The 19,563-nt window shown below is 46.8% G+C and overlaps 1 protein-coding gene across 2 annotated transcripts in view; it reads right to left on the bottom strand.

The window, feature by feature from the left end:
• Positions 1–19,563, bottom strand: part of Smoc1 (SPARC related modular calcium binding 1) — a 159,416-nt gene that overhangs the window by 26,169 nt on the left and 113,684 nt on the right. The window contains exons 6-7 of one of the 2 annotated variants that reach the window (XM_021179100.3): positions 7,831–7,920; positions 5,832–5,912 (exon numbers count right to left, since the gene is read on the bottom strand). In XM_021179100.3, coding sequence (XP_021034759.1) covers positions 5,832–5,912; positions 7,831–7,920 — 171 coding nt within the window. The remainder of the gene's footprint in view (positions 1–5,831; positions 5,913–7,830; positions 7,921–19,563) is intronic. The other variant, XM_021179101.2, reaches the window with a different exon arrangement.

Raw genomic sequence — 19,563 nt, 5'->3', positions numbered from 1 at the left:
GGTACTGTTTGTTATGTGGCCCATGCGTCACAGCCAGCTTGCTGTGCCTCTGAAGTTCCATCTTTAGGCAGAACTAACATCTCAAGTCGCCAGTGCTGGCTGAGGGCAGCTCTCCCCCAGCGGTAAATGCGCTGTTAGGATGAAGCGTCATGGGTGAAGAGAAATAAGGAAACAGTACAGCCATCCTGTGTAAATAGAGTCTCTGCAGAACCTAAAATGGCCAAGCATGGCTCACCATGGTTCTGAAGTGGTAAACACCCACTTCCCACACAGACTGATGCTGAGCTCTTGGGGAGAGGTGGGGGATTTCTTCTGGGATGGATTGCCTCAATTTAGCACATAAACATCTTTTCTCTCAACTTCCCTCACCCCAAAGCATCCCTGGCTCACAGCCACCCATCTCCATTGACTCATGCCACAGAGCCAAGAGAGATGCCCTTTCCTCCAAAGGGCCAGGAAATATTTCACGGTAGTCCGCTAGTGGCAGGTACCAGGAAACAGTACCCGGGCGTCTTCCCAGCTTTTCTTGGTAATTTCATTGACCCTGCCTGCGGACTCTATACCAGAAGTTCCAAAATACAGAAAATTCAACTTCAAGCAACAGAAGAAGAGAGGATACAGACAAAGGGAAAAGATGAAAGTGAGGGTTTTATTATTATTATTTTGTCAAAATTAAGTAGACCTTTACCCCCCGCTCAGAATACGAATATTATATGTGTGGTCATAAGCTTCACACGCTGCTTACTTGAAAAGTCATTTTTACACACATAAAGGAGGCTCTCAGACTAAGCCAAGGTCATCCCTGACTTCCAGAAACTTGTGGTGAATCAGTTACAGTACCTAGGCAGGCTCTTTGATGGCACCTCAACAACTGAGGACAAAGGGAATATATGGGCCCTGGTTTTGCTAGGGAACATCAAACTGCACATGAAAACTCACTTCTAGACACAAGCCTTTCACAGGCAGAGGAAGTCCCAGAGTCTGAATCCTATGGCCACATACCTCTCATCCCATCACTACAAGCAGACAATGGGGTGACAGAGCAAGGTAACCAAGAGTAAGGTAACCAAGAAAGCCAAAGTTAGAGCAAGGTAGAACTGCACTATAGGTCTCTCTCTCTCTCTCTCTCTCTCTCTCTCTCTCTCTCTCTCTCTCTCTCTCTCTCTCTCTCTCTCCTCTAAATAACAGTCACCTTTCCTCTCAGCAAAAGATAAAAAAGAGAGAGAGAGAAGGAAAAAAGACAAAGCCTTTATTGCCAGGGAATGCCCTGGAAAGAACCATATGGTTTCATCCTCATCTCAGTTCTATTGGCCATTATTGACCGAGAGGCATCTTCATGAGCTCAAAGGGTAGATCACCTAAAAGGCCAGTTGCGGAGTGTGTTTTCATATAGGTATTTTAAACGCACACAAGCCTGGGCCGGTGCTCATTGCTAATGCTGGTAGATGACTCATTCTTCCTCCCAATCACATCATGTGTGAGATTCCAGGTGGCTGTGGGGTATTTGCTTACAAGGCTACCACTGGTTTCCTTGCAAGCTGTTTATTTTTCCAGCCTCAGGTCATTACATCAGCCCACGGTTTCCAGTTGGGCAAAGAGTAGAGTCTTGTGGGGGTGGGGATCCAGCCAGAAAGTGTCATTGCCTTGGTGACCCCAAGCCCCAGTCATAGCAGCTATTCCAGAAGAAACTTCATGGGTGGAAAAGCAATCTCTACTGTGGCCAGTGGCCCAGAAGCCTGCCTAAAAGAACAATGGTGCACCCAAATGGGTAAGGGCAAGAATTCTGTCCACCTACATACCTGGGACATGTGTATGAGCCTTGAGCAAAAACAGACATTTTCGGGCAAAAAGAAACGGGACTCTCGATTCATTGCAAAATGTCAAGGAGAAAAGAAAGGAAAAGATATGGGTGAAGAAACAAAGGGTCTAGGTGCTAGCCCAGCTCCCAGGGTGAAGGGAAACATGCTGGAGGCATAGAGCATCACCATGGCCCTCAAAGAACAATGTGACCACGACCATGACCCTAGTGCCTAAGAAACTGTGCTTTCTCAGAGGAGCAAGCACAGTATTTTTCCAAATACAAACAAAAAGACACAAATCATAAAGAGATTTTAAAAAAACTTAACAAGTATCTTCTTATAGTCAGCTTAGAACCAGGGGGTTAAAATGAAGGGTTCTATGGAGTTTAATTCTTGTTATCTTAGCTCTTTACCTTCTTATCTAAATATAGATGGTTTAAACACATTTTAAATACGAGGTATTTTAAGAAATGTCATGATACCTAACTCTGGATTTAAGAAAAGGAAGAAAGAAATTCAGCAGGAGTTCCTATTTCCTTGAAAAGGCAGCAGAGGCTCTGTCCCACACTCTTCTAGGACATGCTGCTCTCAAGATGACCAGGAACATCATCTTCCCAGATACAGAAAGTTCTCCTGGAGCATGGATGCTTGTAAAAGAGACATATGAGGGAGGTGGTCATAAAGGAGAGGACCAGAAAGACAAACCTACATATGCTGAACTTGCCAAGGACTCAAAAGGCCACAGCAGCCTTATGAACACATGGTAAAGCTTTCCAGAAAGGGCCAGACCTTCCAGCCGGGGAGAAGACTGGATACAACGTCTGCGGGCGAGCGTGTGTCATGTTATTGCACAACTTCAGGCGCCCAGTGGAACCTTTCCAACATCAACAGTCCCCAGGCCAGAAAACAAACCTGGCGTCACAGGGTCTGAGTGTGAAAAAAGGATGTTTGGGGTGTAAAAGAAATTGGAATTGCTTTTTTTTTCTCTTTCTGAGAGAAGACTGAGAAGATGAGCTCTCATCCAGGCGAACTCCACAGAGTCTGACTCCAACCTCCTGAGCCTAGAGTCTTCCATTAAAGTCTAACGGGTGTTTAACTAATGCTCCTTCCAGCCCTCACTAAAAGCCGACTGACCAGACTCCCATTCTCATCAAAGGATGTCTAACTCATCATTAACTGAATGTGCCAATGTGTGAGAATAGGCTAGCACAATGCAAAAAAGGCATTCCACCAAGGGAGATTTGCTTTGCTTGAAGCTACTCGTTTTACATACAAGGAAAGGAAGACTCAAGAGAATTTGACTGGCTGCCCCAGGCATGGAGAACCAGTCTTGGAAACCAGGTCTACGTGTCTGTCTGATTCCAAAGCCCATGCTTTGACCAGCATGTGGTTTGTGTATAAAAGATTCCCTGCCCCACTGCCCGAAAATCCAGACCTCTCGATGCTTCCTTGACAACCAGCTTCGAGAGCATGAACCAGAACGGGATGCTAAGACTTGGGAATGGTGAGAGGATGAAGTCTCGTGAGCGGCCCCAGGAGTCTCTGTGATGGTGCAGGCTTACCTGGAACATCACAAAGCATCTCAGGGGCCACAGCTCCTACTTCTGCTTGGTTTATGAAGGAGTCAAAAACCTTGGGTGAGCCGATTCCCATCCATGTCCCTCCCACTCCCGCCATATTCAGTTGTGTACACCAGGGCACAGAAAACTTCCTTTGCAAAAAATCATAAAGTGAGTATTTTAAGTTTTACAAGCCACACAAGCTTCATGACAGCTATCCAAGCTTAGTCTTGTGAATGCAAATGGCCATAAACACAGAAATAAACCAGTGTCACTGTGTCCTAATAAAATCTTATTTGCAAAAACAGTCAAGTGGTCTGGCCACTTGTTATCAGCTATACCCTCTTGTAGAACCGTGTCTTTTATACCTGATTCCATCAATAAGATTGACAGGTATCAGTCAGTACAGCCAGGTGATAATGACAGAGAATATTCTAGTCTGCTAAGCAAATACTAAAACATCAAAGACTAATAATTTTCTTTAATCTATTTCTTTTAAAGAACAGTTAGATCCTGCAACTATCCTGTCCTATATGCTAACCTTATAGAGTCAAGAGCTATGAAGAATAAAGGTGGCTGGATCACCACAACAACAAGATGGTGGTTGTGCTTGCCTAGAAACCATTCCTTAACATGACCCTATCCTCATACAATAGAAAGCTACATAAACCAATAGAGGTGGCAATCAGTGCTTGACGCCATCGCTTTATTACAGCTCAGAAAGACAGGTGCCACTAGCTTCCTCTAGCTTAGGCACAATAAACACTGTCATTGGTTAAAGTGTGGTGGCATGCATCTGCAATTTTAGCACTCGAGAAGTTGAGGTGAAAGGACTTTGAGTTTCTGGCTACACCAGGCTGTACGTCATGACCTTATCTCAAAAATCAAGGGCTGCAGATGTCGACCAGTGGTAGAACACCTGCAGAGCATGCACGGGGTCACAGCATGCATAGCACCCAGAACCAAAACGCCATCGTTTTACAGTTACCAACAATGTCAATAATAATAATCCATGACTACACATACCATTCCTCATTTAGCCAGGCATCAGTGGGGAAAAACACATTAACTTAGTGAACCTTTGGAGGGACAGACCCTGATCCCACTCTACAGTTAAGGTGACTTTTATCTGACTAGAGTCACTCAGCGTGTGTCAGAATCAGGACACGCCCCAGAGACTTTGCCAATGTCAAAGCCTGTGCTTTACAGAACGTTGTACCGTTCTGTTACACTCTAGCCCAAGAGAGTTCACACACCCTCCTTTAAGTCCCCATCCCACACTTCCATCTCATAGCCAGTAGTAAGTCAGTCACATGGAGAAATACTGACCAGCCCAAGCCTTACAGAAAGCCCACCATTGTGTTACAAATTCACCTCTGTCTCACTCGCTGGACTGCAGCCTCCGTACTACCACCTCTAATGCCGAGCTGGCACCCAAGTAAAACAGTGGTGCCAGTGATAGCACACTCATTCACTGATCAGTGATCACACGAAACTCTGCCTGTCCGTTTAATGGTGGGAATCCTTTGTTCATAGCCCTTGCCACCAATAAGGGAAATGTGGGGCTCCATTAAACTCAGCCTACAACATAAATTATGCTAAATGATATTTCTCATAATGGCATCTTAAGGGAAAGTACGAGTCTCCCTGCCAGCAACACAGTTCTGGTTTGCTATGGTCTTTCCTGCTGGTGAATATTGAGTCTTTATTGATGGCCAGTGAACTTGGTTGAGCTTGATCTTTGTTGGCGTCAAATACGGTTTCAGGTAAATCCTTCAAATGAGACTATTCAAAATGGATCACCTTTGTACCATCACAATTCCCAAAAGATCAGCTCAGAAGGGGCACAGCAACAAGCAGCTTTAAAAATCTCAAAACAGAAGAACTAAGTCTGTTGGGCTTGAAGTCCAGCTTCTATATGCCCAGTCTGCTTCTTTCAAATTCCGCTGCATGGCATTCAGATAAGGCAAGCCAGATATTAAAACATATTAACAAATGTTGTCATCCAAACAGATCAACTGCTCATAGAAGTTGATTCTAGCTATAGCAAAAGAAACAAAAAGGGGGCTAACTAATTCATCTGACCCCCTTATGTTATAGCTGTAGAAAATGAAGATAATACAAATTAAATGGCTCATGTAAAACTTGACAGAATGGCACAACCCCAACACTTGGAAGGTTAGAATGGAAAGGGCACTGGTTTGAGACTGGCTTGGGCTACATAATGAGACTCTGTCTCTGAAAAGGAATTGGAGAGAAAACAGAAGAGGAAGAAGTGGAGGGGTGAGGGTGGTGTGAGAGGAGGAGGAAGAGGAGGAGGAGGACGACGACGACGACGAAGGAAAGGCAGATGGGAGAGAACAAAAGGAAACAGAGAAGAAAACAAGTTCACATGATAAGAAGTCATAGAGCAGCTATGGACACCGGGGGACAGAGGGTTGAATTCATATACAATTCAAGGAAGGTTATTTACCTGAATTTCTTACGTTGGTGTTATTCAACTTGGAGTCTTTGATTACCAAGTGCTTAATCCATAAGGTGGGCGCTGTGATTTCTAGAAAAAACAAGAGAGAAAGAGAATGTGTGTAAATATGTGGGCAAAGAGTAGACAACATAGAGTACAACCCAGATTCGTAATAAGCTTTTTAGAAGCCTGGGCATTAAAGCTTCAGCTATCTTCCTCTTGGCATATCGACCCCATCCCAGTGCCAACACGCTCTCTCTTCCTTGCGACGGAAGTGCTTCTGCCCATCGGCTTTTAAGGGACAACCAGGGCATCCTGTGCTGGAACCCAGAGTGGTCAGAATCCAGAGGCACCAAGCCACTCCATCAAGGAATACAAATATTATCCCAGGAGGTGAGGAACATGGGCCAAGCCAAGTCTCTCTCAGCTGCTTCCCTGGGAGACGATTTAAAGGGGATAAATCAACAAAGGAATGCCAAACACACCACAGAGACTATTTTAGAGGAAACAGCTGAACCACAGCTGATTCAGCCTGCAGAGCCTCTGCTCCATGTGGGGAAGAAGGGACTGAGTTGTGCACAGATTGTGACCCCTTGTCACAGTCAGGTGGGGCACACACAAAGCATCTTCATCTAGGCCACCCCAGGGTAGCTGTAGGCTCTCAGCAGGCCAAGGTGTGGAAATCCTGTGGGGTCATCCGAATATACTATACAGCAACCAGATGACAGCACCAGGATGGTCTCCCCAAATGACATCATCTCTATCCTGTACCTAAACTAGGAGCCACACTTTCTAATGATGAAGGAGGGTGTTTGTGGATTATAGAGACTCCCCTTTCCATTCTCACTGAGCTGCTCCTAGTGCATTCCCTAGCCATGGGGCCATGGCTTTGTTTAATTTCTCTGTTCCTCTGTCCAATAATCCAGGTACACTCAGCAGAGAAATGGTAAAATCCTGCTATATGATGTATTCTGGACGCTGACCTTCATTATCAGGCTTTCTGGAAACCTTACTCTCTGTGTTCACAGGGATCTGGAGCACTCGGTAAAGTCCCCACTTTATATATAGAATAGAATAGAATCCCAAGTATATTCACCTTGAGCAGAGGCCGGGCTTCTTTGCCCCAGCTCCTCCAATCCACTCTCCTTCCTCCTGCGACTCCTAATTTTGATTTGGTCACCAGCTACTTACCTAGAATGTTTCTCCCAAATGTCCCAAATCAACTGCCCCAGATCCCAATGCTCTAGCCCAGCCAACCCCACTCACCAACCCCTTTCTCCTATTTCTCTAATGGTAGCACAAACCCACACCTTTCCCCTCCTTGCTCCTGGCCGGTCCTCACTGCCTGGAATACCCTGATTCCTTCCTTCTCCTCAAAAGCTCCAGCTCGTGACCCACATCTTTACTACTCTTCCCAGAACGGTGGCAACTCTTTCTTCTGTAAATGTCTATCACAGTGAAGACCAGGACCACAGGACTCAGTTCATGGAGCACTCTCATGGTTGCCATGAGAGCGCAGACATTCATATACCTCCTTCTCATCCCACAGAAACCCAGTACCACTCTAGGCACAGAGTGCAGTCCTAAGTGCTGAGTCACATGCTGAGGAAGCGTCCCCAGTCTCACTGCCTTTCCCACCATGACTCCCTGTTCTTGGCAGCTGGGAGGGTCTGTCTAAACCATGTTTTTGTTGGACATTGGCTACAGGCAGGAAGCCTGAGAAGAGCAGAGGGCCAGTCCAGAAGCAGAGAGTGTGTACCAATTACTTGGAAGCATCACGTTTTTTAAAGGTTAGGACAACCCAGTTTGCACTGGGAAAATTTGAAATTAAAAACTAAAATATTAATAATAATAATAATGGAACTTAAACATGCAAAGCTAATAATACCTTGCACAATTCTGAAATTTAAAAAAAATGAAGCTTACTCAAACATGTAAAGCTAATATCTTGCCCAATTCTGAACATGGGTGGAGGGAATAAGATTAGGAACTAATATGGCGGGCTTACCTTCTCCATCGAACACAGGTTGGGTCTCCATCGTGGGCGTGGGTTTAGAGCCATCATCTGAATTGAGGGTTAAAAAGAAACGAAAGGAGACTACCATTATTGAGGTAAATACTATCTACTCTCAGAACTATTGAATGGTTGGGGTTTGTACAAGGCCAAAGGAAAAGGAAGAAGAAGAAGAGAAAGAAGAAAAGGGAAGCAGAACCAGACAGAGAAGACAACAAAGCAAATCCAGGTGTGAGCGTATCCCAGGGACTCACAAGGAGCTAGGTCTCATGGCAATGAAGGCTCCTTTCTCATAAACCTGAGAATGCTCTAGGACTCTCCCAGCACATCCCCCCAACAGTAGACTAGGGTAGGAGGCCACTCCCACAGTGGCTCTGAAGGTTGGGTTGATGCTGGCAGCCCCGTGGCATGAAAGCTTGATGTCTTTTCTTCCCTCCTCGTCCTCCAGTACAAGGCAAGCAGTTTAGAAACTTTCCTAATGGCCCTGGTTAGCTTAGTCCCTTTCAGACTCCTAGTTCTCTTTCTATCCTTGCCTTAACTAGAGGAGATGAGAAGCATCTCTCTCTCCAGCCCGCTGGAGCATTTACAGTGCGGAAAAAGCAGCAGGAATTCCCAGCAGCAGGCTGATAAGCATGATGGGAAACAACCTGGGAAGTTGCTGAGATCACTGAGGCCTGGCTTTGATACTTGTCTCACAGCTGATGAGAGCAGGGTGCCCCAGGTAGCCAAGTCTCAGGGCTTATCACTCGGGACCCTTGGCAGCTCTTTCTGCAGAGCAAGAGCCTCCATGCATCAGGAGTTAGAACAGAGTTTGTTTATCTACCTGCCCGGACTCTGCTTTTATCAAGGCTCAGGATCCTCAGCTTAGAGGAGCATTTTCCAACCGTTTTCATTGTTGCGCATTTAAAGAGTATTTTTAGACAATTTTCTCCAGTCACCACCTAAGAAAATTTTAGTAGGTAGATGAAAATAAACATTCCTGTACTGTGTACACCCATTTGTACTATCTACGTGAAAAGAGTTCGTTTTTCTCAATCCCCAAGAAGCCATTCCACTACCACCACCCTTAGTAAAGGAGAAGGGAGTTATCTTTGTCCATCTTGAAAATAGTTTAGAGATTTTTCTTTGTTTTCTCCCCCAATGGGAGGAGAAAGGTCGAGGGCTATTGTCTCAGCCATTGATGATTATACACCACTGGGCTCCTCCCAAGTCCCCCCAGAGATCACTGGGAAGGGACCACTGTATTCCCTGAGCATTAACGACTTATAGAGAAGGAAGGCTAGCTCTCAAATCATCTGTGAGACACCAATCAGACCATTAGTAGTTACAGGTCCCCACCTTCCGGGGCTCTGGTACCTTCAGAGTTTCCCCCTGCATCTTATTAGAGAAGGGAGAGAAAACAGCTCTGATCTCTTGCTGGTGTCAACACTCAAGAGACACACATCCTCCCCAGATACTGAGTCCACCAGGCTGACAGTGCTGTGACACCTGACCCTGTGTCACTGCCATGTGCTAACACCAAGACCCAATTCTCACTGGGGCCAGAGCTATCCCGAAACTATCCGACAATCGTCCCAAGAAATGAGACAGTGGAAAAGATGCTTACTGCACACAGTGTGCTGAATATCTTATTTGCCCCAGGCTGGATTCCTAATGGGCATCTTTTGATGTCAAACCATGTGAGCTTGATTTGGAAGTCATTGAGGGAGAATAAACACCAAACACCCACACAATGTCATATTTTAAAACAGTAGCACTTTCCCGATTCTAATAACACCTCTTTCCACTGAACTCAACAAACCCCTGAAAGGAGTCTCCTGGTACCTAGTGCAATGTATATTTGGTCTGGTCACTTCTGCCAAATGCAGAAGTTAGTGTGAATGAATAGTCCAGCTGCAGTGTTCTCAGCCACATCCTCATGGGGTGGCTTCACACTAGGAACCTTGAGAGCTAACAAAGGAGAAGCAGGAGGTCAACAGGGAGAGTCCAAAGCCAACAGCTCAGGTAATATTTCATATTTGATGTAGACATTTAAATGTCTATATAAGGGCTACCTCTCTCTCTGGAGCGAGATAACTAAAAATAGTCTGCCTATTTCTCCTGGTGTCCAGATGAAAGCCCGGGCTGGCCACCTGGTCTGTCCATCAGCACCGAAGGTCTGTGGAGAGCACGGAGGTCTTTCTGGGGAAGATTTGCACTTCTGGCGGTTGGGAGTCCCATGGATTGCTCAGACACGGTTACGGAAGCCCACAGAGCATGAAGCTGAGGCAGGGGACTGAGTCTTCTTGCTGGGTAGGGTCACTGAGGGTGAAGAGATACAGCTGCTCTGTACAGGGAGGCTATAGATGGAAAGCTTTATGAAGTGAGAAAAGTCAAGGTACCCTGCTGCCAGGAGCCACCTGTGAAATCCAGCGCACCCCAAAGCCAGGAAGCCATGCCAAATCCAACGGGCCCTCTAACCAGCATCTCCGGGCACCTGGGCACCTGGCTCCGGACCCACCAAATAAGAACTTTTTTTTAAATGAACATAAGTCCAAGGCTTGGGTCCAAGGTCCACAGCAGTTCTGCTTCCTGGCAAACCTTGGAGAAGCACCAGGCCACACACTGCCTGGATTCTGCATGTACTGTTTGCTTCCTGATTCCTAGTGGGACCTCATACTAGCCCTTGTTTATATCCATACATTGCCTAAACTAAACTCTTCACTTTATTTCTCTGTGTAGCATTATCCTCTGCAAACAAGATGCCTGCATAGTAAGCTCCAGGACACGGGCACCCCATGGTGTGGGTAAGTCTAACATACTCTTAAAGAAGCCATTTTCACCAGGAGTCCTCACGTCTTATTCCAATTACTTACTTTGAAGACTGAATTTATGAAATTAAGTTGCTATCAACATTTTAAAATTGGATAAACCATATAATTCGATAAGATCACAACCCAAACTATTTTAATAAGTGTTTTACACACACACACACACACACACACACACACACACGACATAGAAGTAAAAACACACTAATCATAGTCAAGACCACTCATCATTAGGAAAGACAAATTTACACACGAAGGATGACCATGGTGCTACTTGCCTGTGATCCCAGCATTTGTAGGGCAAGGCAGAAGGAGTTCTACAAGTTCAAGACTAGCCTGTGCTACTTAGTGAGTTTCAAACCAGTCAGGGCTACACAACAAGTTCCTCTCCTAAACAAACAAACCAACTCCCCCTGAGAACTTGTCCATACATTTTAAAGAAAAATATATCCGAGTCTCATTTTACTTGTGTGTGTGTGTGTGTGTGTGTGTGTGTGTGTGTGTGTGTGTGATAATTTCTTGCCTGGGGCTTAGTCTGGGTGATTTACTTTTGGACTTCAAATACTAAGATTTTATTTCTCCTTAACACCCAAACACTCTTCCCGACTATGAGGAAAAGAACAGTGTAGGAAGGAAGGTTTCAAAGATTATAAATTTCTTATGCAAAGGAGAAAAAAAATACACATTTGAAAATAAAAAATAAATAAGGCAAATGAGAGAATTTCTCAAGCATGATGCTAAGATCAGCAATCACAATTCCATTATTGTAGTTTGCGATGCTTGGTTTCTGGCCGGTGGCTTTCCTTCACTAGCTGCACCATCGGCCAGGGAGTGGGAAGCCATCAGGCAGATGAAAGGCATGAGTCTCAGTGCAAGTCAGGCCTCAGAGGCAGTGAGCAGCTTTGGAAACTACCCAGGCCCTGATGTTTGGCTTTCCAAGGTTGCCCAGCCCCCAGCCATGCCTTGTCCTTGCAGGTGCAGCCCCTGCATGGGCTCTGGGAGCCTATAAAGACAGTGTGTGTGTGTGTGTGTGTGTGTGTGTGTGTGTGTGTGTGTGTGTCAGCACAGAGAAGGCCTGGTCCACGCACAGACAGCTGGAAGTCACTTCGACCCCATGACACTGTTCAAAGCCTCCTCTGTTTGGCTTTTTGATTTCTGATTGACATTCGCTGGCGAGGGGAGATAAATGCTGGGCGGAAGACAATGTTGATCCGCTCTGACTATTCTCAAGGAAAGACTTTTCAGAATAACAAACAAAACAAAACAAAACCCCCAAAACATTGGTGTGCTTAAGGGGCTGAATAGAGCCCAAGAGATCCAGGGAAGCAGGCTGGCCCTTTGAAGGGGCTGGCAAGTCCATTGAGGAGTTAATTGTCTGGGTGTACAATGAGTTTATTCTGACCACATACAAAGAGCTTTCTCTTCAGGTTCTTCAAAAGCAAGTGTGTCAAAGGGGCCAGAGGAGGAATCTGTATTAACAGCATCTCTTGGGGTTTTCTGAGGTGGAGTGTGAGCAATAAGAAAATAAATAAATAAATAAATAAATAAATAAATAAATAAATAAATAGCCCATGGTCCCCACCCCCAACCTGAGTTTGAGAAGATTCCTCAGCAAGCCCAAGCTCCCTGATTCCTGAATTCATCTCAAACCACATCACTACTGTAACCCTCCCTTATATTCCTTGATGACACCAGTGCCCGTCCATCTTTTCTAGGAATAAAGTGATGCCTGATAGAACTACAAAGTTCTTGCATTTGAAGGGACCAGATTTACGCGATTCAGGCTGGAGTATGGAAGTCCGGGTAACTTCTTTGACCATCCTGTTTGCAAACGTCTCTTAAGGAGCTACCCTGGGTCACTGCAGGAGGGTGGAATGCTTGCTAACCCCAGCATCTCCTGAGAGGCATGGCTCCTGGGGAAGGAGGTTCTTAAGTGGGCTGAAAGTTGTCCCTGTGCTGACCAGTGAAAATACCTGAAGCTCGCTCCTAAGCAAGAGGTCCACGCTGTTTCTACCCACCTGCACACTTCCTCTTTGTCAGAAGAACAAACAGAAAGCTGGGTTTTGCAAGCACCTTCCCCTTGTCCTCAAGTCATGCATTCTTCTGAATAAGAGGAACAACCCAGGGCTAGCTAGGAATGAAGATGAGGGGCAGACAAAAAGAAGAGAAGTTGAAGAGAAAAAGAGAAGGGAGAGAAAGAGGAGGAGGGAAAGGAAGATAGAGCAGGAGGCACCTGTAGCCCATAAATCAGTTGGAGACTGGATTCACACAGAACTCATCTGACTTCTTTAAAATGTTTCATTGTGAAGAGATGTGCTTAGGTTTACACAAATACAATGTCACATTCCACTTTGCATAGGGGACTTAACCACGGACAAGGGACAGCAACTGGTAGAGTGCTTGCCTTGAGTCACAAGCTTGAGACTGATCCCAAGCAAGGTATAAGCCAACTCTGTCTGTATACACCCATAATCCTAGAACTAGGGAGTGAGAGGCAGGAAGGTCAGAAGTTCAAAGCCAGCCTGGAATACGTAGGGGAGGTCTAGAATCTCCACACACCACCATGGATACTGACAAATGACTGTAATTATATATGCTCAAAAGGATAGAACAAAGTCAAAATCAAGAAGCTGATATGGGCACCATCTATCTTACCCAGACCCCAGCAATTTCACACACACACACACACACACACCTGTTTATGTGTGTACAACTCTGAATTATTATACCTATGTACAGATTCATGTCACATCATTGTCATACACAGCTATCCCATCTCCACAGAGGCTGCCATGGGTCTCCTCTTCATGGTTACACTTTCCCTCTCCTCTACCCTATCATCACCTGGCAACTCCTTGTTTGTTCTCTACCTTTATAATCTTGTCATTTCTAGGATATTGTATGATTGGGATTGTATAGCATCTAATTTTTTGGAATATGGTGTGTGTGTGTGTGTGTGTGTGTGTGTGTGTGTGTAGTTTGCACAATGCCCTTGAGACCTTCCCAAGTTCCAGCATATACTGCTGAGTATCATCTGCGGTACAGGCGTGACCCAGCTCATTGCAATTGCTGAAGGGCACTTGGGTTGTCCCTATTTTGACATTATAGATAAAGCTGCTATATATTACTTATGGGTGATTTGTGTGGCTGGCTTCATTTCCTTAAAAATAACGGTCTGGAATATAATTGGTAAATTCAAATTAACTTTATGCTTCGATTTTTTAACAGAAACTTGCAGTCAGGTATGGTGGCTCACCCCTCTAACGCCAGCACTTAGGAGACTAAAGCCATAGAGCCATGAGTTTAAGATCCAGCCAGAGTGACACAGGCTGTCAAAGGAATGAAAGAAGTGGGGGGAGGGGAGAGCTGGGGAGATGGGAGAGGAAGCAGAGGAGGAGGGGATTTCCCTCTTCCCATCATGGCTGGGCTATTTAAATCCTCACCAGTAGTGTATGAGGGATGCGGTTTCTCTGCCACCTCACCAACATTTAGTATGGAGACTATTTTTAACCCTTCTAATCGAGACAGCTCACCATGGTCTTCATTTGCATTCCCTATGACGTCAAATATCTTCCATGAGCTCTTTGCTCTCTGTAGATCGGTTTTGGTGAAGTGTCTATGTATGTAGCCTGCCCACTTGTTAATTTAAACTTTTTCTAACTGTTGAGTCTATGGAGCTAAGTGTATGTTCTAGACACAAGTCCTGTATCCGGCAGATGTTTCGTAAATATTCCCTCATGTCTTGAGTGGTAAAAATGTTCTCACGGACTCTTTTAAAAGTTGTAATGGCTTTGCATTCTACGGTGTGGACTATGATGCGGCACGGGTTATTTTTCATAAAGCATGACATTGAGGTTGAGGATTTAAGAATTTTCTGTCATTTTTGTTTGTTTAGTATTTGTTTTAATTCGGCATAAGTGAGTGTGTCTGCATCCCACAGGAGTCCACAGAAGTCAGAAGACAGTGTTTGATCTGCTGGAATTGGAATTGGAGCTGTGGGTGTTAGGAGGGGCCTGGTGTGAATGCTGGAACCTGGACTCAGGTCCTCAGGAAGAGCAGCGGGCACATGTAACTGCTGGACCATTCTCCAGCTCCTGTTGTTCTACTGTGTTTGATCTGTGCATGCCAGTTGCTACAGAACCCTTGGCTGGGGAACGGCAGCTGTCCTTCCTATACTGAATTGCATTTGTCTTGCTATCAGACTTCTATTCTGGTGTGAGTGTTTCTGCTTTCTCTCTTCTCCATTGACTTAGGTTTTTCTGTCCTTCCTCCAACACCTCACTGTCTTAACTGTCATAGCTTTGTGTCTTAAAAAAAAGATAAAAATCACCCCAGCCACTATTCCCCTTTTAAGACGTGTTTTTGCTAGTCTGATGTGTTGCCTTTGCACATAAATCTGACAATAAATGGTCCGAAATCTCATTATCTATCTTCCTGCAGGTACAGAATCAGGGCAGAGAGACCTGGGAATGACAAGCCATCCACCTTCATGCAGGTGCCGCGTGGCCCTCAGAGCTAAGGAATAGAAATGGCCCTGAGACACATCCAGGGATATCACCCCATTCCGAGCTGTCTCTAAGGTGGTGTTCTCCACTTTGAACTTAACTCAGGAACAATGAGTATGCAAGCGTATTCCCATTGGCCTGTAAGCCCTGAGTTCTCTCATCTGGACTTCACAGGCTCTGGGGCCGATCACCCAAAGGGTGTGAGAACTTGCCAAAAGTCCACACTCATTCCAGGTAGCCCCTCTCAGAGTCTTTCCTCGGAGGCTCTAACTAGAGCAGCTACCAACCAGGACTGTTTGGAGAGGCCACCCACCTCCTCTTCCAGGCAGAAGGGTTCTAAGACTCTAGAAACTGTTGGTCCCTGAAAGGCTCACACCCACTTGAAGATTACATCCATCACAAAAGGCTGAGGACTTAATAGTCCTGATGGGAACCCACAAAACAAGGCTGGGGTTCTCACCATTTTCACTCAAGACTACAGCCTCACTAGCTATGACAAACAGGAGCCTTGAGAGCTCCAAATAAGCATGTACCCAACAAAAGAAGCAGGCACGGAACACCAAGAGTTACTAATATCACCAGGGACTCAAATACGCAGACCAGGGCAAAAGCATAGACTCAAGGGTGATGCTTCATGTGTAGGCTACCCCTGGACAGCCAACCTGGTACATCTCAACCAGGCTTAGGGCACTAGAGCACATCTCCTTCAGGTCTGCTCATTACCCCTGCCCTCAACTGTTAGTCCAAGTCTGGAGGCTGCAGAGTGCATCTCTTTTATATGGAATACCTGCTGCCCATCACCCCTGCCCTAAGCCGCCCATCAGTACATTCTGACCCACGTCCTGAGGGGCACAGGTCCCAGGTTGGCATCCTTGTGCAGACCAGACTCCACAAGATCCTCTAAAAATAGAGACACAGACAGGGACCTTGGGGAAATAATTGTGACTCACTCCTTACTCAAGGCACACTCTGTGGAGCAGCCAGTGAGGGATTAAAAAGAACTCTCTACCCATTAAAGGTGAGTTGGACTCGGAAGCTCTGACCTATTCTGAGACTGGCTTGACAAATACAGAAATTTCAGAAGGAAACCTTATGGAAACTATATTCACGATTCTGTTTCTTTCTCACTTGTTTTAAACAACAAACTCTCAGACCCCTTTTAGGAAAATGAGAAATTTTCAGAAAACTTCCTCTGACAACCCTTGCCTTTCACTGGCTGTCTGTCTGTCCCAGCATCAGCCCAGCTGCAGGACTCTGTGACTCTGAGCCATCAAGAGGGACACTTAAAAACCCCCGCTCTGCACATGCTCTCTGGATCCCTCCATCCACACTGTTCTTTATCACTCTCTAGACTCCTCAGGTAAGTTGAGAATTGTCATCCTGGTACCTCATGGGGGCAGGGGTAGGGGTGGGGGCTGCACGGCAAGGCAGTGCTCCACCCCCCTACCCCCACCCCTCTGTCGCCCTGTGAGCTCACCTAGAGTTCTTTACATCCTAGCCCAAAAAGAAACAGGTAAGGAAAGCTCACTGCCCACCTCGACACAGGCTGCCCCAGACCAGTCAGTAGTCTGGAAACTCAGCCTGCTTCCCAGCCACTGCCCTTTGGACTACATCAGTGAAAACCCCAAATCAGTCCTTCTCTCAGCTCCTGTGGCCTCCAGCTGTTTTAGCAGTAGAGCCTCAGAGCTAGAGGGACTGCCGGGGTACTCTTCCTTTCTTCAGATCCGCCTCCGTGGCATCAATAAAACACATGTGGGTGCAGGTGTGCACCACCCGCCATGTACACACCCCACCCCCATCTGTCTTCAAGGACCAGGACCAGAGGAGGAGAGGAGGGGGCAGCAGGATGGGATTGCCCCAGATCAATGGATATTTGAAACTCAAACACATGGCCCAGGCCTTACACTGCGCGTGTTAATTACCACACATGTGCCCATAAAGGAGTCCGTTAAACACAAGGGGCACAAAGAACAGAGCGAAGAGAGGACATTCCTGGGGATTAAGTAAATAGTCTGAAGTTGTGACCCTCCTCCCCTCCTGCAGCAGGAGCATCTGGGGAAGATAACAGTGCCCCCCTCCGCCCCCACTTCTTCCCTTGGGCCCCACACCTGTGAACCTAGCCCCCCCCCCAGCCTAGCCAAGCAGCGGTGACCTGCTGTTGCCTGGCTGCCCTCCCTCATGCTATCTCTCTGGCTGTCTACCCCCAGCTCCCTGAACTCGGCCTTTCTCCTCCTCTCCTTCCAAGGCCTAATTCCTGGCCTGCGACCAGACTCTGAGCGGTCGCACAATGCATCTTTTCATTCCCTCTAGGCAGAGAGAATTGATCCTTCCCAGCCCCATCAGTGGGGCATGCTCAAGAAGGCAAGAGAGTTTGGGGAAGAGAGAAAGTAGGTCCCATCCCTGCCTTGCACCCACATCCCTTACACCCACAGACCTAAGGCTCTACCTTCCCTGCAGTCATACCCCTTGCACTCCCAGGAGCCAGACCCACACCATTGCTCTGCCAGCCCCGACTCTTGAGAGATGCCTTGTGGGAGAAGCCACCATGTGGGCATGAGCTCAGACAAGGGCCCTTTGTGCTGTCCCACCTGCTGCCCTGCGGAGCACATTCCATTCTTCAGTTCAGCTGAAAGAGGAACCTCTGCAGGTCGACACAGGATATTACGAATGCCCTCTCACACCCTGTCCCCATTCAAACCCCAGCTTCCTAGGCAGGTGTGGCTTCAAGTGGCCCTTCCTACAGGTGGTCCAAACTTGCTTTCTCTATATGCTTATGGCAAAGAAATGATCCTGTACCTAAACTGATCCTCTAAGTGGAGGGAAAAGGAGACCCCTGTGCAGAGTTCAGATCCCAGGGTAGAGTGAGATCTAGCACACACCGTCACCCACCGCTTGGCCTGACCTTCCTCTCCACTGGACCCCACAGGAAGAAGTAAGCCAGACATCAGGACAAGGGAGCAAAGACCTGGGAGCTGACAGTAGTGTCACCAACCTGTGGGTCGGGACCCCTTTGGAGGGTCGCATCTCAGATAGCCTGCATATCCGATATTTACACTACAATTCATAACAGCAGCAAAATTACAGATATGAAGTAGCAACAAAATAATTTTATGTTTGAGGGACACCACTGTTAGCATCAAAAGTGTTTTACAGTTAGCCTCCGAATTCAACAATGACATCATTCCTAGGCGACAAGGACCCTCCTTCGTCTGTTGCCAGGGCGGCATTCACTGTGTATGTCTCACCTGCATTACCTGTGCGCGGTGGTGTGCATCATTACCTGGCAACTACATCATGGCCCAGATAAAAGACAGAGACCTGCCCCATCTCTCTCTTTTCTCTTCCTCACTTCTTTCCCCCTTCAACAAAGAACCTCTTTCGTGGGAACTGCGCTGGCTCGGCGTGAAACAAGCCACCTTTCAACAAACAACCACAACACAAGGGACTGTATTAAAGGGTCACAGCATTAGGAAGTCTGAGAACCACTGATCGAGAGGAAGCTTCATTATTAGCATCACCCTAGCAGAGTCAGGATCCTGAGCCCTCCTCCAGGTCCGCTGGCTGATCCTGGTCTAAGAGGGACAAAGGGTGTTCCCTGCTATCTCCTGTAAATGCCATTGGCATCTGAAGCGTTGATATGCAGCATTAAGCAGAATGAAAGCAGGCCCTATTCCCAAACCTCCAGGCGCGTTGCCAGGGACAGCACTGGTGAAGTCAGATGTCACAGAGACATCCCCGCTCCCATCCCTGCTCTCCCATCCTGGCATTCCTGGTCGCATCCCCAGCTCTGGAGAGGGACTTGAAAAGGCATCTCCTCCCTTCTTCTCACCTTCCTTCTTCAGAAAGAGAAGCCCCTGTAGGCACACTGTTTTCAGCCCACGCTCAGACCACCTGCTTCTTGAGGAACCATGTCTCAGAAATAGCTTCTCTGAGCCTTAACTCCGGCCCTCAATGCAGCGGCAGAAGCCAATGGCTGCCCTGGTCTCCATGTTGCTGTGTGTGTAGCACTGGGTGACCTCTGTGCTGCTCACAGTACTCCCCTCCCACACATACACACACCAGGGACTCTTATGAGCACTCACTTTCCAAAGCCTAGGTGAGGTGAGAAGCCTCAAAGTCAGCCTGAGAGGACAGAAGCTCGGCAGCGCCCACGTGTGTGATGAGATGGGTAGGTGGCTGCTTTCCAGGCCGCTGTGTCTGCTGCCCCAGGAGCTGGCAGTTGTGAGCCCTAGTTGTAAGCCTCAAATTGACCTCCAAACCAGAAGGAGCGAGTAGGATACTGCAGGGACCAACTCACATTCAGAGTCTACTACAGCATTCAGACAAATACCAGCTATATAACATGAGAGAACCAGACTGAAACAAAAATGTGGTCCCTTTGTTAAAAGGAGCAGGCAGAAGATACTGTCATT

The sequence above is a fragment of the Mus caroli genome, unplaced genomic scaffold, assembly GCF_978045245.1.
Source record: "Mus caroli unplaced genomic scaffold, Mus_caroli_1 scaffold_14, whole genome shotgun sequence".
Lineage (NCBI taxonomy): Eukaryota > Metazoa > Chordata > Mammalia > Rodentia > Muridae > Mus > Mus caroli.
The sequence above is the reverse complement of the archived record's forward strand: the minus strand, read 5'-3'. Positions and strand labels throughout refer to the sequence as shown.